General features: G+C 45.9%; 1 protein-coding gene across 1 annotated transcript in view; it reads right to left on the bottom strand.

The window, feature by feature from the left end:
• Nucleotides 1-27,319, bottom strand: part of MYO18B (myosin XVIIIB) — a 352,079-nt gene that overhangs the window by 154,973 nt on the left and 169,787 nt on the right. The window contains exons 25-31 of the mRNA XM_027862330.1: nt 17,305-17,424; nt 16,601-16,709; nt 14,677-14,801; nt 12,903-13,057; nt 5,823-5,946; nt 3,599-3,790; nt 2,525-2,635 (exon numbers count right to left, since the gene is read on the bottom strand). Of these exons, the coding sequence (XP_027718131.1) occupies nt 2,525-2,635; nt 3,599-3,790; nt 5,823-5,946; nt 12,903-13,057; nt 14,677-14,801; nt 16,601-16,709; nt 17,305-17,424 (936 nt within the window). The remainder of the gene's footprint in view (nt 1-2,524; nt 2,636-3,598; nt 3,791-5,822; nt 5,947-12,902; nt 13,058-14,676; nt 14,802-16,600; nt 16,710-17,304; nt 17,425-27,319) is intronic.

Below are 27,319 nucleotides of genomic sequence, written 5' to 3'. Positions count from 1 at the left end.
GAGATGTAGCTAACCTACAAGGGGCAGCAGAAGGGGAAAGAGTTAAAGGGAAAGGGAGGAATAACACGGTGGGTAGATTAAGGGAGGCATTAGTTAGAAACAAAATTAACTCTTAAAGAGGGAACAGGACAAAAAAAGAGGAAGAAAAGTTTAAGAGAATAGGATGGAGAGAAATACATGGTTAGTAATCATAACAGTGAATGAGAATGGTATGAACTCACTCATAAAATAGAAAAGGATAGCAGAATGGGTTAGAAACCAGAATCCAACAATACATTGTTAGTAGAAACACACTTAAACTGAAAGATAAACACAGAGTTAAAATAAAGGGTTAGAACAGAATCTATTATGCTTCATATGAAATAAAAAAAAATCAGGGATAATGATCATGATCTTGGACAACATAAAATTAAAAGAGATAGGGAAACTGAATTTCGGTAAAAAGAGTACCATAGACAATGAAATAATAATAATACTATGCCCCAAATGGCATAGCATTTAAATTCCTAACAGAAAAGTTAAATGAATTTCAAGAAGAAATGGACACTAAAACTACACTAATGGGAGACCTTAATTTACCCCTTTCAGACCTAGATAAATCTAACAAAAAATAAACAAGAAAGTTTATATTTTACTAAACCCCCCAGATCTTCAGATGAGTTTCTATGTAGTCACATATCATCCATCTTCTACTTGTGAAATTTACTTTCTGAAACTAAAAGACTTTATATTTAACCTTATTAAATTTCATCCTCTTAGATTTAGCTCAATGTCCTGCCAAAATGTTTTAGAATCATGAGTGTGCTAGCTATGCTTCCCAGTTTTGTGGCAGCTACATATTTGATCAGCATATCATCTATGCTTTTATCCAAGTCTTTGTTAAAAAATGCTAACCAATAGGGTCAAACACAGATGCTTGGTGCACACCACTGGAGATTACTTTCTAATGACATCCAATTATTATTTTGGGGGCCCAACTATTTAACTATTTCTGAATCCTTCTAATTATATTACAATGCAGCCCACATCTCTCCATCTTTTTCATAAGCGTATCATGAAAAGCTTAGGCTAGCATAGTTCTAGGCACATAATAAGGACTCAAGAATGATATTACTTGAAATTAATTGAATTATGAAAATTCTCTGGAAGAGCCCTGTCTATGTCATGGGACTGACAAGTCTCTATTAAGGACATCAATCCTCTTCAATCATTTACTTAAGGTACAGTGCTCCAGGCCCTAGGCTCAGTGCTAGGAGTAAAAAAAAACAGAAATGATGAATCCCTGTCCTCTGGACTGCCCTCAAGGAGCTTTCATCCTACTGAGGATGGGAAAGAGATGACATATATACAGATGGTCAAGCATGGGGTAAGGAGTGATGGGAATATGGGGAGCTCTAGGAAAACTGAGAAGGGAGAATTTTTTTAGCTGGGAGGAAGGGCCAATCAGGGAAGACCACAATGACATGGTGACATCTGAGCTGAGCCTTATGGGAAGAAGATTTTGAAAGGCAGGAATGAGCAGGTCCTGGGTTCCAGATATGAGGAATGGTCCATGTGAATACATGGAGAGAGTTGTGTGAAGGTAGATTTATGAGTGCATGTCAAGTCTGTGAAGCAGTTAGAGGACCTCTTTGGCCAGAACATAGAGTGGCCAAAGAGGAGTGATGGTTCAGTAAGGATGGAGATTGTATAGGGCCTTAAAGGCCAAGCTCAGAACACTCACTGTGTTTTTTTTCTTAGAAACCAATAAAATGATGAAATTATTTATAGCGAAATGATCAGAACTGTGCTTTAGGGAGGGTATTCAGAGGGCAGGGATTTTTATTTTTGCCTTTCCTTGTATTAATGCTTAGCATAGGCCTGGCACATAGTAGGCACTTAATAAATGCTTACTAACTTAAGCTGATTCATATCTATAATCCTGTGGTCCTGACTGGATAAGAGGGAGAGGAGAGAAGGATAACAGTCAAAAATGACTCTGAGGTTTTAACCCTGGGTACTAGAAGGACAGAGCAGCTGGATAGTGCCATAGCACACAGAGTGCCAGCACTGGAGTCAGAAATATCTGAGTTCAAATCCAACCTGAGAAACTTTCTAGCTGTGTGACGCTGGGCAAGTCACTCCACCCTGTTTGCCTCAGTTTCCCCATCTGTAAAATGAGTTGGAAAAGGAAATGGCAAACCACTCTAGTGTCTCTGTTAAGAAAACCCCAAATGGGGTAATGGAGAGTTGAACACAACCAAAATGACTGCACCACAACAATATCTACTTCTCAGTGAGTTGAAGGGAAATTTGGTGGAGTGATTCAGAGCAGCTTAAAAGGTTCCTGGACACACTGGTGATCACACAGCAGGTCTTCTGCTCCCAAACCCTCCAAGAGGGCACCATGGCACCCTTGCCCTTTAATTGGCTCTTGCCAGCTTTTAGAATGCAGCTTTCTAGGTGCCCTGCTAAAACCAGTCCAGCCAGCCAGGCTCTGGAGTTACGACGAGCCCCCCAGGCACCAGAGCACCCAATGACATACCCGCTTTTGGCAGGACTGGCGCACATCCTCCAGCTCTTCCTCCTTGTCTTCCTGATCCTTCATGTGCATCTGTTTCATCCGCTCGATCTCCATCTCAAACCGAACTCGCAGCTGAGAAGGCATCCAAAGTGACCACCACATCAGGGGAGGGGCACATGAAACCACAAAATAATAAAGATGGTCACCAGGTCAGGTTCTCTCATTTGGTGAGGTACCTAAGGAGATGCTTAGTAAATGAGGAAGCTAAGTTAGCATTTGAGCCCCTGGGGCATTAATAAATTCCCATCCTGAGACTCCAGCCTGGAAGTAATCTGAGGCCTTCTAGTCCAACCAACCTCCTGTCCATTTTATCGATGAGTAAGTTGAGGATCAGGAAGGCTGAGTAACTTTCACAAGGTCACCAGGTAGCGAGGACCAGGGTTACTGCAGGACTCCAACGAGATTGTGTAGGTAAAGCATTTTGCAAACTTAAAAGTACTACACGAGAATAACCATGGCTCCTCCCCCTCTCCTGGAACACACAGATGGACAAATGCCAAAAGCCTGATCATGAGTGGTGAAGTGGATGCCTCTTTTCATCCTGTCAATTGCTTTCAGAATCTCTAGGGAGGCAGCCTGGGGCATTGGAGGGAGAGCAGCCTGGGAGTCAGTAAGACCTGGGTTTAAACTTGCTTCTGACACAAACGGGCTGTGTGTCCCTGGGCAGGTCACCTGTCCTCTGTGCCCCAGGCAACTTGCTAAGTAAGGATCTAAGTCACCCAAAAAAAAGGTGCTGATCTGCACTGGTGAGCGAGCTTTCTTTTCGAGAGTTCCCTATATCGATGAAATCCCAGGTCTGGTCTTAAATAATGGGCAGCCAGGTGGTACAGTGGATAGAATGCTGCCAGGTCTGGAATCAGAAGGGCCTGAGTTCAAAGCCGGCCTCAGACTCTTACTAGCTGTGTGACCCTGAGCAAGTCAGTTTACTCTGTCTGCCTCAGGTTCCTCATCTGTAAAATGAGCTGGAGAAGGAAATGGCAAACCCCACCAGCTGGGAGGAGAGAAGAAGGGAGGAAGGTGGGAGGTCCTCTGTACCTGCTCCAGTTTCTTAATGGTAGCCTCCTGCTCACTCTGTATCTGCTGCTGCTCGAAAGCACTGGACTTCAGGTCCCAGAGCTCTCTCTGTAAGGCATCTACAGCTGCCTCCCCAAGGGGCCTTAAGTCAATGGTTTGACTCTTCAGCATCTCAAGCTTCTGTTTCAGACCCAGAGTTTCCTGCTCCTTTTCCTGGGGAAAGAAAACATTTCAGACACTGGACCGAGGAGACCGCAGGAGACACGGGCTTCCGAGATGCCACATGTATACAGACAAGTCAGTCAGTCAGTAAACATTTATTAAGCACCTACTATGCGCCGGGCAGTGTGCTAAGGTACTTTGAGGAAGGAGAGTACACATATGGGGTAGGGGTGGGCATGGAACAGAGAAGCCTTCCTAGAGGAAGTGGGACATAAACCGAGTCTTGGAAGAAAGGATCTTTCTGAGGAGGAGGTACATTCCAGGCATTATGTGAAGGCACCACTGCGCAGCTGGGGTGCATGTCCCAATTCCCGACTGAATGAAGCAAGCAGGGATGGGAGATGGGAAAAGCTAGTAGGTATGTTTGGCCAGAACATAAGAGTATGCTAAATGGGGCAGCAGGTGGCGCAGTGGATGGAGCACCGGCCCTGGAGTCAGGAGGACTTGAATTCAAATCTGGCCTCTGACACATGACACTTACAAGCTGTGTGACCCTAGGAAAGTCCCTTAACTTCATTGCCTAGCCAAAAAAAGAAAAAAAGTGTGCTAACTAAATCTGGATACTAAGAACTGGATGGTGAAGGGCTTTGGATATAAGGCTAAGCAATTTGTACTGATTCTAGAAGTAATGGGGAGCCATTGAAGGGTTTAGAGAGGAGGAGTAATGTGGCTGCACCATGTGCTCGAGTCTTTCCTCCTCAAGTTCTTGATATGCCCTGTATAGGACATCGCCTTTCCTGCACATTTCATATCCCACCTCTGCGCCTTGGCACAGTTATGTGCCATGCCCAGCAATGGTCTCCATTCTCATCTCTGCCTCTTGAACTTTGGGCACCCTCACAGGCTCAGCTTCCTGACCCCTTCAGTTATTAATGCAGCCCCCTCCCCAATCCCTGTATTTTTTTTGAGTGTTTGGTAGGAATTGATTTATCTGTGGATATGTTGTTTCCTCTCTGAGTATAATGTAAGCTACTTGAGAACAGGAACCATTAGTTGGCTTGTCTATGGAAGGACATGGACAAAACCCTCCCAGTTATCAGAGGCCTGCATTCCTCCTCTGCCCCCCTGGAAGAAGGATCCCCATCCATGATGTCACTGGCCCACTCCTGTTCTGAGGTGTCCCTCCAAGGACGAGTCTCCTGCTGCTGTCACAAGCAACTCCCATGGCCTTGATTCCCCAAGTCCCATAATCTGCCCCGACCCCATGACGATATAGGCCTCTTGAGGATGGGGACTGTTTCATCTCCGTCTCTGTATATCCACAGTAGCAGGCACACAGTAGGCACTTACTAATACATGCTAGTTGGTTGACTAATTGATTGGCTCTCAGTTTCTTCATCTATAAAAATGAGGCTGGATTCACTGGCCTCTAAAGTCACTTCCAGATCTGATCAGGGACCCTATGAACCTCACTTTGCAGTGATTTCCTTACTCCTGGGGACTCCCAGCATGGAAACTCCTTCCACTAGCACAAATCAGAAGGTCTCTGAGAGCTGCCTGGTACAGTGAGGGCCTAAGTCACTTGCCTAGGGTCACACAGTACGGGACAGAGACAGGACTCAGACCTGGAGCCTTCCTGATCCCAAGGCCAACACACAACACATGCCATATTGCCTGTCACATATATTAGGCCCTTAAAATGGACATTGAATTAAATTCCTATTACCACAAACGAGACTACCAAAGGATTTATTCCAGGAAACACAGCTTAGTAGGCGTGAACAGGAATGAAAGAAAGCAGAGGAAAATAAACCACTCTCCTTCCTGCCTCCTCAAACAGAGCACTTACCACTGAACTACACTTCCTCTCAGGGGCTGGAGAACAAAGACCCCACTGGCTGCTTGCAGAAATCTTTACCCATCCCATGGGACTGCTTCAGAGCAGAGTAAATGCAAGAACACAGGTCTTCCCAAACTATTCACCTCCTCTTCCTGCGAGCATACAATTCATGTCTAGCTTTTACTACTTGAATCAGAAAAATCACGGGGCCCCCAGGGCCCGCGGCTCTTCCTCTCCACTTACCTCTAACTTGCTCTGAAGTTTGCCAAGCTCCCATCGGATGCTAGCATTTTCCTGGGACAGTTTCTCCCGGAGGCCCCTTTCAAACAATGATTCGCCAATAGCTTGGGTTAATTGCATATCAAATCTGCCCAGGAAAGAAAGGATGTTACTGCTTCATTCCAACAGAAGTTGGAGGAAAGAGAGGAGAGGAGGGGAGGAGGAGGAGAAGGGAGGAGGGGAGGAGGGGAGGAGGGGCGGAGGGGAAGGATAGATGGAGAGAGAATATGGCAGGGAGTGAGCAAACGGATGATGCAGGCAGGGTGTACCAAATATGTGTGTATGTGTGTGCACGTGTGTGTATGTAAAAATACATAGCTATAATACATACATATAATAATACATATGTATACATGTAAAAATACATGGTTGTAATTTCAAGAGGGGCATTTCTAAAGTCCAGGAGAATCATAGAATCTAGAGTCTGAAGTCATGGAGCCCAGCTCCTCCATTTTAACAGGTCCAGAAAAACTCACTTATTTTCTTGAATTTATTTTTTGTTTGTTTTGAGGAGGCAATCAGGGATAAGTGACTTGTCACACGGTATTTTCTCAAATTAATACAGGTAGTTTGTAGCTGAGCTGGGATCGAACCCAGCCTCTCAGACTCCAGTTGCAACGCTCTCTCCACCCCGCTCATGTTGCCTCCTTAAAGGACACCCTAACACCAGCTATAACCCACCTCTTCGCCCTGCAGGGGACTCAGAATACCTCTGCTAGGTGGCTCTTGCCCCAGATGGAAAGAAGAACATTTGATGAGGCCATGAGTGATAGATTCAAGGTCTTATTCCACATCAATCCTCATTCCTTCAGAAAGCAGAGGACCCCCAAGCTGGGAAGAGGCTGCCTTTCAATCTGGAAGGGGCTCACTAATCACTAAACCAGTCACAGCTAAACTGTCCAGGGTGAGCCCACCAGGCCATGCGCCAGGCCTAGAGCCCTGGAAGGAGAGGAAGGTATGATTCCCAGGGATGTGTCTGTGGGTTCACTTGAAGAAAACAAGTAATTCAACATTTCTGGGTATCCTGGTGACTTTAATAGCACCAGAGGACTACAGATTTGGGGTAACCTATGTAAATTGTTTCGCAAACCTTAAAATACTATCTATATAAATGCTAGCTATTATTTTATTATAATTACTATTATTATTATAGATTTCATGCTAAAAGGGCCCTCAAGTCATCTAGTTCAATCTCCCCATTTTGTAGATGAGGAAACTAAGGCTGAGTTGGGTGTTGAACCCCAACTTCCAACGCCAGACCCCGCCTGGATTCCATAGTGGGGCTCTTATTGAAACCATGAGGCAGCATAGTTCAATAGAAGAACAAAGGATTCAGGGCATGTGTGAGGATGGAAAAGAGCCCTTCTAAGGTCCCTTCTAAGTCAGTGTTGAAGACCTTATAAAAATTCCCTCGTTGGCCCTGGCGCCAGCCTTCCATGAAGGCAGGGAATGACAGTATTTCTAAGACCATTTTCATCTCAGAATCTCCGCATTAGAAGGGAGCTCACAGGTGATTCAGTCCAACTTGGCATACAATAAGTGTTCCATAAATGCTCATTGTCTGGTGGACCAGAATCCCTTCTGTCAATCACATCCTCTGTTAGTGGTTGTCCAGCCTTTAATTGATGGCCCTTCCCCCCCCAGTAAGAAGGAAAGACTTACCCTAGAGGCAGCCCCTTCCAGTCCCCAATAGATCTATCCCCTGGGGCCAGGCAGAACTAGGTTAAACCCTTTCCCACTGGTCAGCCTTTCAAATCCTCGAGCATAACTATTGTGCATCCCCTAAATCTTCTCTTCTCCAGGCAAATAATCTTCCGTTCCTTTGACTGGCCCTTGTCTGGTGTGCTCTCCAGTCTTCTCACCATCCTGGTCGTCCACCTCTGGACGAGCTCCAGGTTGCCAGTATCCTAGTCAGGGACCCTCCATGGCACCTCTGGAAGCATGTGAATGGCCACCCCATGCACTGCTCTCCATGACTCATTGATCAACTATGAAAGGCTAGACCAGGCAATCGGAAACACAAATTTATTTACTTCCCTGGAAGCCTGACTCCCCGCCCCGAATTAGGAACTGAGTCAGTCAACTGGGAAGCAAGAAGTCCCACTGGAGTCATTTCCCAGGAAGGTTGTTTCCCCAAGACTCAGGCCAACAGGTTCTATCAGCTCTCAGGTCTGACCTTTATGACCCACTTTGTCACTATAGCAACGACAGATAGATGCCTGGGGTCCATTCTGGGCCAGTAGTCTTCAAGGAGGTTTAGCACCAAGGGGGACAAGGAGCTGGGACCAGAATGTCTTGGAGGTCTCATTTGGTACCCCACACATGAGACATGGATGGTGGCCCAGGTTGGGGAGGTCCAGTAGATGGGCCATCTATACAGTGTATTTTGAGGGCCACTTGGAGGTGTGCTGCCTGATCTTCCACCATTAACAAGCCAGTCTTGTGTGGTAGGGCCCTGCAATATCCAGGAGACCCGCCCCCCACCAAAGTTGAAATGTTGTATGGATGGCCAATTTCTGGGTATGTTGTGAAACAGATTTCTGTTTAGTGAGATTCCACAATTTAGGGATCAGGAAAAGGCCAGGAAATTTTGGCCTGGAGTGTAGGGTGCCATTTGGAATGGTCTCCAGTCTTCTCACCATCCTGGGACGCTACACAAAGGACAGAGGCCGGAAAGGGAAGATGGATGTCTGCTAATATCTCTAAGTCTGTTCTCACCATTTCGCCATGTTTTGACATATAGTATCCTCTGCTAGAAGGTAAGCTCCTTGAGGGCAAAGGAATGTTTGTTTTTATCTTTGAATCCCCTCTTGGCTGGCACAGAGCCCAGCACATAGTAGGCTCTTAAATGCTTCTCAGTTGATGGATAGATCGATGGAAAGACTTCCCAGAAGGTCTTCATCTTCTTGAAGAAAAAACAGAGCAGGGGAAAAGCAAACTCCTGGGTGGAGAGAGGGAGGTGAGAGCTAAATGGTGTTCAGGTTTGATGTCGGCACACCTCAATGGAGTTACAAATTCTATTTGCTGCCTGTTGGTAAACAGTCACTTATGGTAAACACACAGGCGCACACAAGTCTGACAGCACACAGGGATCTTCCTTCTCTGAGTCAATAAGCAGTTCCATTCCCCTCCCTCTGGCTTGGAGTTTTCGTTACAGAACAAAGGGACGGAAAAGACCCCGCCCCCCCCAACAGCTCCAGATACCCCAAGGCTGACTCTGACAAGGCGAGCCTCCAGGAGAAGCCCACGGGGTCCCAAGAGTCAGAATGGGAAAAGAGGAGGAGGATGGGGGCGCCCTGCCCCGGTGGGCTGGTCCTCTCCTCGAAGCCAGCTGCCCTCTACGCTTCCGGACGTGGATCCTCAGCGGGACAGTCATAGACGCATGCCAGAGCAACTTCCTTTGCTGGTTTCAGTCATTGTTTTCCCCCATCTAGAAGGAATCCTAGCTTTCATAAATCTAGAGGTAGGAGACACCTCAGAGGCCATTCCCCAGCTTTACAAGTGGGGAAACTGAGGCTCAGAGAGTTGGACTGACTTGCCCAAGTAAGGGCAGGAATGTAAGGTCATAGGTATAGAGGTGGAAGGGACCCCAGAAACCATCTGGTTCAACCTCTCCATTTTACAGATGAAGAAATGAAGAGCCAGAGGATCAATGATGCGGCCAGAGTCATACAGTAAGTGGCAGAATGGGGATTTGAATCCAGGACCTCTGACTTCCAATCTCACATGCCCTGCTACCTCTCCATTGGTTCAAGAAATGGTTTCCTCTGTCTGGACGCTGGCTTCGGGTATCTCCACACCGGGGTTCATGAGAGTTGTTCCCTTAGGCAGCAGCTAGAGGGCTGGGCTCAGAGTCAGAGCCCTGGGGTTCAACCTTGGCTCTGCTTTTGACTGTCTGAATAAGCAACCGGAAACAGGCCACTTTCTCCCTCTTCGCTCCAGTGTCCTCGACTGTAAAAGGAAGGCGCTGGGCTGTGCTGACTTCAGAAGTCTCTGCCGGCTTTCAAACCATGATCCCACAGGTCAGCTTGGAGCTGATCTTGACACTGTCTCCCCATCTCTAGACCCAGTTCCCAGAGGTTTTTACCCCCAGTTTCTCTCCTCCTCTAGCCCCCACCCCCGTGTTCTTCCCCAGGCTCTCGGCTGTCCTCCCCTCTGCCTCTTGGCACGCTCAGATTCTCAGCCCTGAAAGCATTTGATGACGCCTGCCAGGCTCACCCTCTCCTCCCCACCCCTCCCTCAGATTACTGCTCAGCATTTGGCTTTGGACCAGACCTGTAAAGCCATTGCCCTAAGGAATCTCACCTGCTCTGCCGAGGAGAGCCAGAGACAGCTGCCTAAAGCAGAGAGAGGCCACGAGACTAACCCAAGATCACTCAGACAGCAGAGAGCAGAAACAGAACCTGAACCTGGGACTTCTGCTCCAAGGCTGTCTCCCTTCAAGTGCTCATGTTGTGTGTCTCTCCACACCCAGGGAGAATGTAAGCTCCTGCAGGGCAGGGACTATTTCAGCTTTGATCTTATACAGTGCCTGGCACATAATAGGAACTTAATAAGTGCTTGTTGATTGACTGATGCTTTTTCCTCCTTACAAAGAATGTAAGCTCATGTTTTTCCTGCTACCAAGTTTATTCCTAAAACGCAGGCCTGACCAAGTCACTGCCCTGACCAAGAAGCTCCTTCAGTTCTCTCTTGCCTTTTAATAAAATGAAAACTCCTCAGTTTGGCATTTAAAGGTCTCCATAGGGCTCTCAACCACTGCCCTTTATTTTTATTTTTGTCTGTGTCACCAGCATTTGGGGCGGCTAGGTGGTGCAGCAGATAGAGCAACCAGGCTTGTAGTGAGGAAGACCCGAGTTCACATCCAGCCTCAGACACTAGCTATGTGACCCTGGGCATGTCACTTCACTGTTTGCCTCAGTTTCCTCATCTGTAAAATGAGCTGGAGAAAGAAATGGCCAACCACACCAGTATGTCCCCCAAGAAAACCCCAAATGGGATCACAGAGTCAGACATGACTGAAACAACTGAACTATAACAACAGATCTTAGAACAGGGCCTAGCACATGATTAGTTTTTAGTAATTGCTCATTGATGGACTGAGTGATTGTAAGCTTCTTGAGAACAGGGACTGTTGGTTTCACTTTTGTCTCAATGTCTCTAGCACCTGACCCACAGTAGACATTATCTCTCGAATCTCTCTTGTAATTGTCTATATATGTACATATTTCTCCCCTTAACAGAATGTAAGGCCCTTGAGGGCAGGGGCTGTTTCACTCGTGTTTATTTCCCCAGCACCTAGCCTGGCACACAGTAGGTGCTTAATATTGACCGACTGATGGATGTTGTTTCCTCCAAGTAGGACTTCAGGTCCGGGAAGCCCAAGAGCCCTGAGAGTAGCACCGTGCCCCAGACCAACAGCCCTTCTTCCAGCGTGGCCCCGATAGCCATCATCCAGGGGAGCAACCCTTGTGGGATGTCACCTGACAGTTGCCTTTTAGCGGCCACAGCAACTGGAGACCCAGCCAGGAAAGGTCCCCCCACCAACATCCCCAGCGCTGCCAAATGGCCTCATTGATGACAATGATACTAGCAAAGTTGTACTACCATCTGCTTCTCTCCTGCACCCTAAAGACCACTGGCCTTTCCATCTGACTTACAGCTGAAACCTCCTGTGTCTGAACCTTGAGAGCAGGGGCCATCTGTGCCCTTGTTTTTCGCTTAATGTTGAGTGTGGTTCTTTGTACATAGTAAGAACTTAATACGTGCTTTTTTCATTCATTCATGCATGCATGCATGCGTGATGCTGCCTCCCTCCACTCAAATCTTCTCCAGACTACACATCCCCATTTCCTTCAACTGGCCCTCAATATGGTGGACCTAGAGCTCTTCATCACCCTGGTCGCCCTCCTTTGGAAGCTCTCATCAACGTCCTCCTAAAACTGTACTGCCCAGAACTGAGCACAATCATCCAGTTATGGTCTGACCAAGTCAAAGTTCAGTGGGACAATCACCTTCCTAGCCCTGGACACTGTGTCCCTCGTGGAAGAGCTGAAAATTACATCCATCTTCTTGACCACTGTGTCATCATAATGATGTTGTGCTATGTCAGCTAAAAAACCCGGGTCTTTAGATTAATTATATCACTATTAAATGTATACACATGTACATATATATACACATATATGTGTGTATATATAATATGTGTGTATGTATGTACAAATACATGTGTGTGTTTATATGTACGTAATATGTTTGTATATATGTATGTATAAATATAGGTTTGTGTGTGTGTATGTATATAAGTATGTATCTATATATGTGTTTGTAAATATATATATTATGTGTTGATATATATATGTGTGTGTATACTATACATGTATTCTTTATATAGATATCATGTGCATATATGTGCATATAAATACACGTATGTATTTGTGTATACATAATATGTGTATATGTATGTATAACTAGATATGTATTTAAATATATGTATATGTATATATGTGCGTATAGATTTGTATATGTGTGTATGTATTTATATAGATATAATGCATGCATGTATTTATAAATATATATATATATTCATGCTTGTGTATATATGTGTGTGCAGTATATATATATATAAAATATATATGTATTTATATAGATATCATGTGCATATATATAAGTATGTGTGATTACATGTATATAATATGTATATGTACATGTGTATATACATATATGTGTGTTTATATCTATGTAATGTGTGTATCTGTATGTATATATGAATATACGTGTTTGTATATATATATAATATGTGAGTATATGTGTGTATGCAAATATGTGTGTGTGTGTGTGTGCCTCACAACAGCCTGTATGTGGCAGGTGCTTTTATTATACCCATTTTCCAGGGGAGGAGATTGAAGCCCAGCCACATTAAGAGACTTGCCCAGACTGGCCTCAGAGCAAGCACAGGTTGGAGGTGGGATTTGAACTCAGGTCCTCCTACTTCTCTTTCCACACCACTGTGCTTATCTCTGGCCAGTGGATGGCCCAGCTTACTTTTTTTGCTTCTTCTCCAGGTCATGATTCCGACTCTGCTGGTTCTCCAGCAGTACTCGGGTGTCCTCAAGGTCACAGGTCAGATTGCGGCACTTCTTCTTCAGCTGATGAAAGCTTCTTCTAACCTCCTCATAGGTGTTCTGAGCTTCCCTGAGCTGCAAGAAGAGGAACATGGCATTTTCAGCGGCCCCTCGGCTTCATCATCTTCCTGCATGTTATACTTCTCAAGGCACCTTTGTGAACTCATCATTTCACTTTGGATCAGAGACTCTTGAGTAATAACCAGCATTTGGAGAGAGTTTTAAGGCCCTACAAGTTGCTCTACCCTGTTTGCCTCAGTTTCCTCATCTGTAAAATGAGCTGGAGAAGGAAATGGCAAACTTCTCCAGTATCTCGGCCAAGAAAACACCAAACAGGGTCACGAGAAGTCAGATATGACTGAAATGACTGAACAGCAACCCCAACAAAAACGGAGGCTTGAACTTTATCCTCATGGCAGTAGGGAGGCCTCAGAGCCTTGCGAGCAGGGGAGCGGAGGTTGGGCTGAGCTCAATAAGAGCCTTGAAAACAAGCTCAGCAGAGGCCTCCCCCCTCTTCTGGCAGGCGATGTCCCCCCCAGTGTTCTAGTTTGGAGGGAGGGAACTCGGCAAAGCCACTCTGAGAAGCCAGCTCATTAAGGAACTGTACTAAATAAGCAAAAATGTTGAGTTAATGAAGCCTGTAATTCTAAATTCAGCGTCTGAAAGTAAGTACTCTACTATGCCTTCTTGTATTCCACCACTCAGGAAATGTTGCCATTTTATTATTTTTTAATGTAGCATGAAGATTTTCCCCCCTCTCCTTGGGGAAACTAACCTAACTTGATAATCAGCTATTAAAGGCCTGGACTGCCTCCCCTTTTCCCCCAGCAGCAGCTCCTGACTCTTTATCTACTGTGCAAGTTTCTTGGGAAGGGCTATTTAACATCTGCCAGGGAGGCAAATGGTGGCTCCACACTCTCATCTTGGAGGCTGGAGACTGCTCAGCTCTTTGGCCTCAACTCATCACGTGTCATTAAGAGTTTGGCCATAACGAACTGGGGGGGGGGTCTGCTCCAAAAGCCCTAGAGTGGAGAGGAAGGGTTTGTTGGCTAGGTAAGTCCCCACCTCTCACATTCTCGAAGCCTCCCCTGACCAGGTCAGTCCACAAATTGTTCCCATTTTTGGCTTTTCATACCCTATATCCCAGAATCAGAAGATGTCTAAACAGGATGTGAGAGTCCAGAACTTTCCTGTTATAGTCGAGGAAAACTGGAGTCCAGTGCCTTATTCAAGGTCATGCAGAGAACCAAGAGCAGAGTGAGGACTACAGCCTTGCTCTCCTCCTTCCAAGCTGGGGCCCTTTCCACAACACCCAGGTCCCTTCCCAGAAAAAGAAAAGCATCAGGATATGGTCAGAGATTAGGTCCAGGAAGGATATATCGGTTTGGAGAAAACATTTTCTTCATCTTGCAATGAAAGGTTTTATAACCAAAATGCAATTGGGAAGCTGTTAAGATTGCTGCTGATGGTCTCTTTCTTTTCAACCCCTGCTAACTAGACCTCTAACATCCCTCTCAGCTCTGACATTCCCTGTTCTGAGGTCCCTCCCAGCCCTGACATTCCCTGTTCTGAGGCCCCTTTGAGCTTTGACATTCTCTTTATCAGTTGGGGTCTAGCACTCCAGGCCCTCCCATCCACTCTCAGCAGCGCCGGTAGAACAGAGCTAGTCAGGAGGCTCCCCATCCTCCTCTCACCTTCTCTTCCAATTCCTTCCTGGCAGACAGTTCAGATTCTAGTCTCTCCTCACACATCAGGAGGCGTTTTCTGAGAAACTCGATTTCTGTCTGTGCGCAGTCAAATCGTGTTTGCCAGTCATCCGCTGTGGAAAGGAGAAGGCATGCGCTCAGACAAGGCACAACACGGAGGCCAGAGGATGTGGAACCCAGAACAAAGTAGTGAGGAACAGCGAAGAAAGGGCTGTACTAGACTTTGTGGGCTCTTCAATTCAGATCGAGAACTGGAAGGGGCCCCCCAAGGCCATCAAATCCATTTTACAAATGAGAAAACTGACGAATTCAGGCTTCATGTTGGGAAAACCTCCCTGCAATGATAGAAGGGGGTGGGTTCACTCCTGTTGGAGGTCTTCAAGCAGGGGCTGGATGACCCTGATCAGATGTGTTCTAGAACTCTTGTCTAGATATGCGTTGGACTCTGTGGCCACCAAAGTCCCTTCCAACTCAGGCATTCTGGGATTCTGGGATTCTGCCTCTGTGAACGTGGCTAGTCACTTCCCTGAAGATACTGCCTAAAGTCCCTGAGGCCCAGAGGCAGGGTATGGGGTACAACCCCTTCTCAGGAGAAAGGGAAGTGTTCCACAGCAGAGTAAGGATTTCTCTTTCTCTGCCTATTGATATCCTGCCTGTCCATCCTTCAAGACCCAGCTGAAGTCCCACTTCCCTCATGAAGCTTGCTCTGATTACCCTAGCCCACTGGGAGAGCCACCATCTTACTATTCTAATAGCACTCAAAACTCCATTGATTGAGTACACTTTTTACTGCCATACTTAGTTGTGCAGCTATCTATAGCTTATGCCACATGATGGGAGGCAATTTAGCATAGAAGACACAGTGTTGGAGTTATAGCCAGGGGATCTGGGGTCAAATCCTCCATCTTTTACTGACCATGTGACCTGGACAAGTAACTTCCCTTCTCTGGACCTCAGTTTCCTCCTCTCTAAAATGGGTGACACAAGCCCCATATTCCTGGAGTTTTTGAACCCAAAATGTGACTAGGTCATGTGGTGCGCTAGACTCAGCATCAGACAATTATCAGCTCTGCTACCATGAACAAGTAAATTAATCTCTTGGTGCCTCAGTTTCTTCATCTGTAAAATGAGATGGTTAGCCTCGATGACCCCTAAGGTCCCTTCCAGATCCACGGCCACAATCCTATGGGCCCAATTTAACACTTTTTAAACTCCATCTTATTAAATTCACCCCAATGCTGCGGTCGTACGAAGTCTTCCAGAAGCATGACCATCATCTGAGGTGTTAGCTCCCCTTCCTAGCTTTGTGTTCCCTACAAAGGTGATAAGGAGGCATGGTCTGTGCCTGAGCCGTGTGGCCAAACTCAGCACCTGCTCCCTACGCTGGGCCACTCACTGCTATTCATACTTCAGGGCCGGGTCTAAATGAGGCACCGCAGAAAGCCCACTCAGGAGGACCACAGACAAAAGCACAGACAGAAAAAAATAAGAAAACTAGCCTTCTCATGTCATCATCACCCTATCCTGGCAGAGGCCCCTCTCCACCCTCTACTCCTGCCAATGCTTCTGACATAACTGGAACATGAGTGCCTTGGGGGCTTTGACAGGAGACCACCAGGTCTGACAGGAGCTGACACCTTTCTTCCCTCTCCCTGAGCTGAGGAGCAGAAGCATTGGTGACAAGTCAACAGAGATGTCAGTCTGCCCATCCATCAGCTGGCAGCCTGGAGACCCAGAGGGAGGGGAGGACTCCAGCAGCAGAGGGCATCAGGCCCTAGCGAGGACAGGATATGGTTCTGACATTAGTCAGAGCACTAGATGGACGGGGGTCCAAGGCTCGCTAAGCCGGCGCCGAGATTGAGGAGGAAGGAGATGGCACAGCAGAGGGCCACTTCGCACTCCTGAGGCTCACCTTCTCCAGAATGAGACTTCCCCACTTCACACAATTCAATTTTCTGCTGGGCTTCCTCCAGCTGCTTCTCCACTGACCCCAAACTCTTCTGTGTTTGTTCATATTTACTCTGAAAGGGGAAAAAGGTGTCAAGATGGAAAACCAAGCTGGACAGAGGGCACAGACACCTTTGGCCCTCGGGCCTCTCCCGCCCAAGTGATACACAAAGACCAAATAGAAACTCCTCTATCTGGCATTCGGAGGTCTTCTTCACTAGCTGGCCTGGCCCTTCTCTCTCTCTCTTTCCGGGCTTCTTACACGTTCCTCCCCTCCACAGCTCAGCTGCTGTACTACTTCCTGTTCCTCTCCCAGGACACTGCTGGCTGTGCCCCATACCTGGAATGCTTTCCCTCCTTGCCTCCTGGCTCCCTTAGCTTCCCTGCCTTCCTTCAGGACTTGGCTCAAACATGAGGCCTTTCCTAGCCCCCCTCAACTGCTCAGGCCTCCCCTTCCATCAGCTCTGTATGAATCTTGTATCTTCCTATTTGTGGACGCATCGTCTCCCCGTTAGAATGAGGGGATCCTTGAGGGCACAGCCTGGCACGTGGCTGAGGACTGACTGATTGATTGTTCATTGAAGGAAAGGGGAGCTCAGCTTCTGACCTTGATGTCACCTCTGCCCTCACCCAGATGCTAAGCCCAGAGGTGCAGGCAGAGACACCCACCTTCAGCTCCCGGATCTCTCTGGAGGCCCGGAGACGCTCTGCCCGCTCACTCTCCAGGACCCGGCAGGCCACTTCTCCTTTGAAGCGTTCATCAGAGAGCTCGGTGGTCAGGTCAGTGATCTGGGGAAGGGTCCAGGGAGAGGCGATTATAGAACACAAAAATGCCCCCAATTTCCAAATATACATACACACATGCATGTGCATTCGTGCACACATACACACATATGCATACATGCACACACACATACACACATACACACATACCCTCAAAATGAGAGCCAAACATCACTCAAAGATGTCTTTGGGATGGGGGGGAGGGAGCGGAGAGAGAAATACAGGATTATCACACATAGGTGAATATATGTGTGTGGCAAGGGGCTATTTGGAGAAAACTGACAATAATGAAAATAAGAACAATAAATAATAGTTGATAAGTATAAATGCCTTAAGGGTCACATAGAACTTTATACACTCTATCTCATCAGTCCTCACAATAACCCTGCAAGGCAGGCATTACAGGTATTATCATCCCCATTTTATGCATTGATAAGTTAAGGCCTAGATTTTACAAGATGGAGGACTATGGGCCAGGACCCAGCTGAACATTTCTCCCAACATTTCTCTTCAAACAACTTTAAAATAGCACTTCAAGTCAAATTTTGGAGCAGCAGAGCCAACAAAAGGTCAGGGGGAGACATTTGTCCAGCCTAAGACAGCTTAGGAGGTCTGCAGGAGAGGTCTGTAACACAGGGTGGGCGCAGGCCAGGAGCGTGGCAGGAGCACTAGTGGAGGGGCCTTGGAGGTGGCTGGAACAGTAGCAGCAGCTTCAGGAGCTCTCAGCTCAGAAATGGTAAGGGGCTTGGACAACTGGTCAGAAAGAGATTACAGGAGATCCTTTGCTGGCACGAGGTGCAGCTGGTGCTGACCAACAATTCTATTGCCCATACACAGACAGTTCTATATTATAGTTCTAGGATGGAGAAAAGCACTTGTAATCATTCCCAAGGGAGGAGGGTACCCGGTCACAGTTCCAGGACCTAGATGTCATATTTTAAGAAATTATAAAGAAAAATCTGCCCTGATATCATAGATCCAGAGAGTAAAATAGACATTGATCACCTCCTGAAAGAGATCCCAAAATGAAAACTCCCAGGAATATTGTAGCCAAATTCCAGACCTCTCAGGTAAAGGAAAAAAAATACTGCAAGTGTCCAGAAAAAAACAATTCAAGTATCATGGAGCCACAGTCAGGATCACACAAGATTTAGCAGCTTCCACTTTAAAGGAGCAGAGGGCTTGGATTACGATATTACAAAGGAACTAGGATTACAACCAAGAATGACCTACACAGCAAAACTGAGTATAATCCTTCAGGGGAAAATGGATATTTAATGAAATAGCAGATTTTCAAGCATTCCTGATGAAAAGGCTAGAGCTAAACAGAAAGTTTTATGTTCTAAAAGAGGACTCAAGAGAAGCATAAAAAGGCAAACATGAAAAAGTGATCCCAAGGCTCTCAATAAAGTTAAACTTTATATTCCTATGTAGAAAACTGATACAGGTAATTCCTAAGAATGTCATCATTATTAGGGCAGTTAGAAGGTATTTACACAGACAGAGGACATGTGTATGTGTCAACTATGTTGGGATGATCTCCAAAAAAAAAGAATATGGGGTGAAAAAGAGGGATGCATCGGGAGAAGGGGGAAGGGAGCGGTCGAATGGGGCAAGTTTTCTCACATAAAGAAGATGCACAAGGAAGAGTTTTTATAGTGGTGGAGAAAATAGGAGGAAGGTGGCGGGCAATGCTTGAACTTTGCTCTCATAGGAATTGGTTCAAAGAGGAAAGAATGCGTACGCACACTCAGTTGGGTATAGAAATGTAACTCACCCAGTAAGGAGATAGGAGGGGAAGGGGATAAAAGAAATAGAAGGAGATAATAAGGGGGAGAGAGGATTGGGGGAGGCTGGGGTCAGAAGCAAAACAGACTTTTGAGGAGAGACAGGATGAAAAGAGAGAAGGGAAAACAGAAAAATAATAGGATGGAGGGAAATATACAGTTAGTCATCTTAACTGTGAATGTGAATGGAGAATGGAAATAGATAGCAGAATGGATGAGAAATCAGACTCTAACAATATACTGTGTACAAGGGACACACCTGGTACAGAAAGACACACAGAATTGAAATGAAGGGTTGGAACTAAGTCTATTCTCCTTCAGCTAAAGTAAAGAGGGCAGGGGTGGCAGTCACGATCCCAAAGCAAAGCAAAAGAAAAATTAGACCTAATTGAAAGAGAAAATCAGAAAAGCTACATTTTGCTGAAAGGTACCATAGACAATGAAATAATATAAAAAATTATAGCAAATTTCTCTGATAAATTTTATTGGTTCTCAGTCAAATTTATAAAAATAAGAGCCATTCCCCAATTGATAAATGGTCAAAGGATATGAACAGGCAGTTTTCAGAAAAAGGAATCCATGCTACCCATAGTCTTATGAAAAAAGTGCTCTAAATCACTATTGATTAGAGGGGAAGAAACTAAAATAACTCTGAGGTATCACCTTATACTTATCCGAAATGACAAATGCTGGAGTGGATGAGACAAAATAGGTGCATTAATGAATGGTTAGTGGAATAATAAAGTGGCCCAACTATTCTGGAGAACAATCTGGAATTATGCCCAACCATGGTTATTTTTTGATCCAGCAATACCATTAGTAGGTCTGTACCCCCAAGCAGATTCTTTTAAAAAGGGAAAAGGGACCTATATGTACAAAAATATTTATAGTATTTCTTTTTGTTGTGGCAAAGAATTAGAAATTGAGGGGATGCCCATCAGTTGGGGAATGGCTGAACAAGTCATGGCCTATGATTGTGGAGTACTATTGTGCTATAAGAAATGATGAGGGAGGTGGTTTCAGAAAAAAATATGGCAAGACCTATTTGAACTGTTGCAAAGTAAAGTGAAAAGAAGTGGGAGATCGTTGTGCACAGTAACAGCAATGTTACTGTGATTTGCCCCAGCTCACATGGCTAGTAATTGCCAGAGGTAGCAAATAAATCAAGATCTCCTGGCCTATACCACACCATAGTGCCTCTCTCCACCAACCAATTAACACGCATTTATTAAGTAGTCACCATGTGCCAAGCACTGTGGTAGCCCCTGGGAATACAAAATAAAAAAGAAGACCATGCCTGTCCTCAAGAAGATTATATATTGTTGGGAGAAACTATATTTATATATGTATATATTTATATATGACTCTAAGACCCACCCCCAGCAAAGACCTCTAAGACCCACTCCCAGCAATGACCTCTAAGATCCACCTCCAATGATGCTCTCCAAGACCAATCCCTAGCTATAACCTCTAAGACCCGTCCCCAGATATGGCCTCTAAGACCCATCCCCAGCTATGACCTTTAAGACCCATCCCCAGTGATGACCTCTAAGACCCACCCCCAGCAATGACCTCTAAGATCCACCTCCAATGATGCTCTCCAAGACCCATCCCTAGTGATGACCTCTAAGATCCATCCCCAGTGATGACCTCTAAGACCCATCCCCTACCAAACCCCACCCCTCCCTCATTGCTAACTGGGCAGGGATGGGCCAGGTGCTCAGTTCTATGAACTTTCTCACTTCTTCCCCGGCTCATCTCCTCTGTTTCTGAGCAGCTCTCACTGTTTGAGAGTTTTCTTTGACATCCAGCCTCTTAGCAGCCTCTGCCCAGTGTTCCTGGTAATGCCCACAAAGGCCAAACAGAGCCAGCCACAGATTCACAGGCTGTGGCAGCTGGAAGGAACCTCAGAGACCAGCTACTCCAACTCTTCTCCAACAACCTAGAGGTCCCTTGAGGTCACACAGGTGAGTGTGGATCCCCACGCACCCCCTGCCTCCTCAAATACCATATTTAGGGAAAAGGCAGGGATTTATATAAACAAAAGTAGGCAGTTGACAAATGAGGAAGGGGAGTGGGGGAGGGGAAGAAAAAGGAGAATCCAAACTTGCAGGCCTCAAATATCCATGCACATTTAAATGTAAGGCTCACAAACCCTTGAAGCAATCAGAGTTCCTGCCAACCCCCACCTCCCTCCACCTTGTAAAGGTTAATTCTCCAGACCTCCGTGTCCTCCCAGCTGTTTCCAGATGAAAGAGAACCAGTCTAGCTGTGCCACTAATTATGTTCACCAAGTCTGTAAACAGGCCTTCTTGATGTGAACAAGGGCAGCCCCACGCTGTCTCTTTAGTGGGACAATCAAGGCAGGAGGCTGCTGACCCAAGGGGGCCACAGAGAGTAATGAGATGCCACTGTGCTAAGCCCGGGGATCCTTCTCTGCACTCTCTTGCTCTTCTCCTCTACTTCTGAGCAGTTCTCACTGGTTGGGAGTTTTCCCTGACATCAAGCCTGAGCATGGCTATTAGCAGCCTCCACCCAGCATTCCTGGTTCTGCCCACTAGGGCCAAGCAGAGTCAGTCACAGATTCACGGGCTGTCAGAGCCAGAGGAACCTCAGAGACTAACCCAACTCCTCCTCAACGTCCCTGAGAAGTGAGTGCTCAACCCCTCCAGACAGGGAGAGAGAGGCCTCTGTATATTTTTGAGAGCTCTCATTTTAGAAATTGTTTCCTAACCCATAGCTTAAATATGCCCCTTTTGTCAAGGAATGGAGGAAGGAAGGAGGGAAGGAAGGAGGGAAGTAAAGAAGGAAGGAAGGAAGGGAGGAGGGAAGTAAAAAAGGAAGTGATATGGAGGCAAAGAGTGCCCTAGGACTAAAAATAATATTAAGGGTTACTTTCCCAGGCCCCTGAGGGGGTTTGAGGCTTATTCTGTAGCCTATCTTGTACCAAAAGAATTGCCTTTGTTTCCCTTATCCTGTGTTCCTTATCCTGTCATTTACCTTCCTCATCCTGTCATGACAATTTTTCCTTTTCTTGACAACCATCTTCCTCACCTTGTTTGTTCTTATCCTGTCCCTAATCTCCAGCTCCCATATGAAACTCTAAAAATACAACATCTTCCTACAGGCTGTATAGCTTTCTGTCTATATAAGCCTGAGTCTTTTCCTATATCTGTGCCCTTTGTTTAGCTCCTTGCTAACCTCAGGCCCGTGAAGCTTTGATGAAATAAAGCTCCCAATGGCTACAGAGAAGGTCTAAGTGAATTCTTTCACACCTGACCCAGCTCTCCCAACTCTAAACCTCAACAGGAAGGAGGGAGGGAAGGAAGAAAGGAGAAAGGGAAGAAAGAGAAGGAGAAAGAGAGAGAAAGAAAAAAGAACAAAAGAAAGATGACTCTTCAACTTCGCTTCCTTAATCCTGTACTTGTTGACTTCTTGAGCCTATGTAAGACTTTATATTTATCCTTACTAAATTGTATTAATTTTGAAATGAAGGCATATGATTTAATGACCTCTAAGATTCATTTTTCTGCCCTAAATCAATGATCCTATGATTTAGTCCAATACTCTACTATGCCAAGATCTTTTTGGTTCCTGACTCTGACATGTTATGGGTTCGCTGCCCTTCTCAGATTTCTGCCATCTGCCCACATTCACCTGTACCAAGCCAAACCCAAATCCCTGCGGCCCTATATTCAAGACCTCTGAAACTGACAAGGGACCTTTTCCTACGCTACCCAACTGGATGGTGGAGCCTGGGAGAAAGTCACAACCACTCTCCCAATTACAGTGTTGTTTATAGGTTCCCATAGGCAGAGAAGGGAGAAGGGGAAAAGGGAAGGGTGGGGGAAGAAGCATTAAGTGCCAACTATATGCCAAGCACTGTATTAAGTGCTTTACAAACATTGTCTCACTTGATTTAATTTGAGAAAGCAGAATTCAACAATTGCAATCCTGTTTAATAAGCATTTAGAGCAATCATTTGGGAAAGGCGAGGTGTTAAGTATACAAAGACAAAGATGAAACCATCCCTCCTTTCATTTGATTTGAAGAGAAAATAAATCCAAAAGAAATGGATATGGACAGCAGTAGTCATTGGATTGCTTTGGGGACCACAGTCAGATTACTTTCAGTCCATTATCTGTTTTTTCCTATAGGCATACAGAGGTAGAATGGTGAATAGAGAGCCTGCCTCAAAGCCAATAAGACCTAGGTTCAACACATACTGGCCACATGACCCTGGGCAAGTCACCTAAGCCTTCTGTGGTCTAGTCCACTCTCAAAGGCTCAGAGAAGGCAGCAAGAGCCGCCTTGGTCAAGGGAGACCCCCCCAGCTCTACCAATGAAACCACATGTCCAATCCCTAATTCTTGTAGGTCTTATAGGTTCTTCTTATATTTATATCTTATATCTATAATTCTTATAGGTTGCCACAGCTGGTCTACTAGGAAAATGTGTCTCACCAGTGAGATAGGGAAAATGCTAGATTAGGGTAGAAAGGCCTGGCTCTGCCACTGACTGGCAGTGTGATGTACCATTGGTAACTCCTTTAAACTCTGTTTCATCATCTACAAAATGGGAATAATAATCTTTGTGCTCCCCACTCCACTGGTTGACTGTTAGGACAGTGTGTGTAAGCTTTAAACTGGGAGAGAAATAAAGATACTCACTAGTCATACGGGTGACCTTGGATAAATCATTTCCTTGTGCTAGGCCTTGGCTACCTCCTTTGTAAATTAAAGGGTTGGACTATCTGTCCTCTGAGGATCTTTCCAAGCTCTAAATCCCACAATGCCCCTACAGGATGCCAGCACCATGCCAGTAGGGTCCAGATCCCACAGGGAGGCTTGACTCCAGGCAGCTTCACTTTCAAATACGTGTCAACAAGTATTAATTATTTTATTAATATTAATTATTACACATAATTAAAACATGATCATTCCCAATGAAAACATGGGGTAAGTCCTGTGTATTAAGGAAATTGCCCAAATCTCCCCCCTCCACTTCCCCTCCTCCCCTGCACATCGGCATTAATCGAAGATTTCTCTATTGTGTTCTATCTGCTTTGGCCAATTAGCATGAAATTTAATTTGTGCTAATCAGCCTGAGCAAAGAGAACACAAAATTAATTTAAGGCATTAATTTCAAGTTGCATAGTGAACATGAACTGAGCCAAAAAGGGGAGGAAATGCTCCCCGCCCCTTTTTCATCCCTGAGAGCTGCAGGAGAAAACAGAGGCAAGTGACCTTGAGCTTCCTGGGCCCCCTAACCCTCAGCCCCGCCCTGCAGGTGGTGTGGCATTGGAAGTGAGCTTCCCAGGCATAAAGAAGAGGTGGGCAGCCTGTCGTGGAATAGTGAGGGGACACTGTCCCGGGAGAGAGCCTAGGAGGATTGCAAAATCACAGCCAATTAAATGAGCTGGCAGCCCTTTGTTTTCAAATGCGGGAATTGTTTCTGCAGGTTTCTTAAGGGCCAATTAGCCCTGAATGATCGGATGGGCAGGTTTCACGTGCTATTTGCTAAACCGGAAGGGCTGTTCCTTGGTTAAGCAGTGATGATAACCAAGGGCCTCTGGGTGAGCTCAGAGGGATGCGGGAATGAAGGGTTATAATTGCAGTATATTACAGCTGGGACGGACCTTAGCCACAATCTGCCCTAGCCCTCTACTTTTACGGAGAGGGAAACTGGGGTCCAGGGAATGGAAGGGATTGCTTACAGTCCCACAGTGACCAGATCTGGGGCCACACTGGGGTCTCCCTCCCATGCCAGCCATTTGTCACAGGCACATTCAGCCTTGACCAGCCTTTTGCACTCAGTGCCAGCTTGAATGGATTTATTCAGCACTCCTTACTCCCTTTGGAGATCATACACAGTCAGGGGCTATTCACGGGGGGATAATTGAGAGCTTGCTGAAGTCAAGGGCTATAGACATCTGAAATTGCCTGACTGGGGGGGTTAGAGCGCTGGCCGAACCTGGGTTCGGGTCTTACCTCTGACATAGACTGACAGGGTGGCCCTGGCCAAGTCACTTCACTTCCTTGTCCACCCAGAAAATTAAAAATATTAAGCTGCAGATCTGCATTGGTAAAGGGAGGTTCCTATACCACGTCATGAATCCAGGCCAAAAGAACAAAATCATGCCTGGGCCAAGGAGAAATAATACCATGTTGTCCAGGGAGGCTTTGTTTAATATCTGTGGGCCTTCCGTTCTGTTCAGTAGGAATATTGGGGATATTGACAATCTTCTGTAAGGGAACAGATCCTCTAAGCCATTTCTATAAGAAACTACAGAGATTTCTTATGTGACCTTGGTCAACTCAGTTCTCTCTGGGCCCTAGTTTTATAAAATTCAAGACTGGACCAAAGGTTAAATGCAACTCTGATATTAGGAGGTGCAGTAGATAGAGCACTGGGTCTGGAGTGAAGAAGACCTGAGTTCAAATCTGGCCTCAGACACTTCCTAGCTGTGTGACCCTGGGCAAGTCACTTAACTCTGTTAGCCTCAGTTTCACCATCTGTAAAATAGGAATCATAATAGGACCCACCTCACAAGGTCTGTAAGGATCAAGTGGGATATTTGTAAAAAGCACTTAGCACAATGCCTGATACATTGTAGGTATTATATACATGTTAGCCATTATTGTTATTATTAATATCTAATAACATTTTGACTTTTACCAAGAGCTGTTCATAAATTTCACTGGAAAGCTAGATGAGAGGCAGACTGTGGAGGGCCGGGAAGGCCAGGTGGAAGAGTTTATCATTTATTTTAGAGGAGACAGCAGCTCCTCCACGAGAAAGGGAGGCATCAGAGCAGGGCTTCCATCCTACCAGCATTAACAGAGAAAAAAGAGATCAAATCATCAGAATGCAAGCACGGCTTCCTTGAAAGCTGTTTGCCCAGGATAGGAATCTCAGGTCACAGTATACCTGCAGCTGACCCTGGAGTTTACTTAGGATTTTGCAGAAACCTAGAACAAATCTCTAACACACATCCCAGCCGCCAGCTGCCAGGGCCTCAGGGTGCCAATGGCATGGGCAGAATTTCTGAAGCCACCCCTGGAATTACTCTTTGGCCATGAGGCACCCCCACCCCATATGTGGTGTTCCTCAGCTCCAAGCTCACTGGTAAAAACATTTGGCTTGGTTCTGATCCATGGGGCTAATTTCTTTTAAGATTCATAGCAATGTATGGTGAAAAGAGAACTGCCTTAGAAGCAACAGACCCTAAGCTGACTGGCCCCGGCCATTGGCTAGGCTAGGTAAACAACTCTGAGCAAGCCACTTTCCTTCTCTGTGCCTCAGTTTCCTCATCTGTCAAAGGACAGAGTTGGTCTACGGACAATTCTGTCTCTGTGCTATCATGGCATGCTGTGATTGGATGATTCACACACAAAACACAGTAGAAAAAGGATCATTAGATTGGGTTCTTGGTTTGCCTCTGAAACTGGCTGGTCAGCTGAGTGACCTTAAGACACATCACCTTCTGGGGCTTGTTTTCCTCCTCAGGTGGACTGGGGGGGAGACATTTAGTGCGAGATCCACTGCCCTCGTTTTTGTAGCTGAGGCCCAGAGAAGGGATAAGAACAGAGACTGAATTCAAACCCAAATCCCATGACCAGAAATTAGACCTAGAGCCTGGGCCCGTACTGGGATACCTGCTCTCCATTTGGGAGGAGGAAGACAGAGGTCAGAGAATCAATGGGACATTAGCACAAGGCTGAAGGGGAAAGGGGATGAGAACCCTTCCCACTCCACCATCCTGTTCTAAGGTCCCTCCTGTCTCTGAAATTCTGTGAATTTTGTGAAATTCCCCTCCCTGACATTCTATGTTCTAAATTCCCTTCTAGGGTCTGACATTGTATTCTAAGATCCCTCCCATCTGACATTCCACATTCCTTTTTCTAAGACCTCAACTCATGCTGACATTGTATTCTAGGGCTAAACTCTCTCCCTAAACATTGCCTGAAGCTCCTTCCAGGTCTAACAGTCCATGAAATAGGAATGTCTACCCTGGGCTGGACTGCCTCCTCGGACTTTTCCAAAGCGACGCCAGGATTGTTTCCTTTGCAGATGAGTTTTCTGCCCTAAATCTGATGTTGCCATTTCATCTT

Source organism: Vombatus ursinus, unplaced genomic scaffold (assembly GCF_900497805.2).
Source record: "Vombatus ursinus unplaced genomic scaffold, bare-nosed wombat genome assembly UNPS02001287.1, whole genome shotgun sequence".
NCBI lineage: Eukaryota > Metazoa > Chordata > Mammalia > Diprotodontia > Vombatidae > Vombatus > Vombatus ursinus.
The sequence above is the reverse complement of the archived record's forward strand: the minus strand, read 5'-3'. Positions and strand labels throughout refer to the sequence as shown.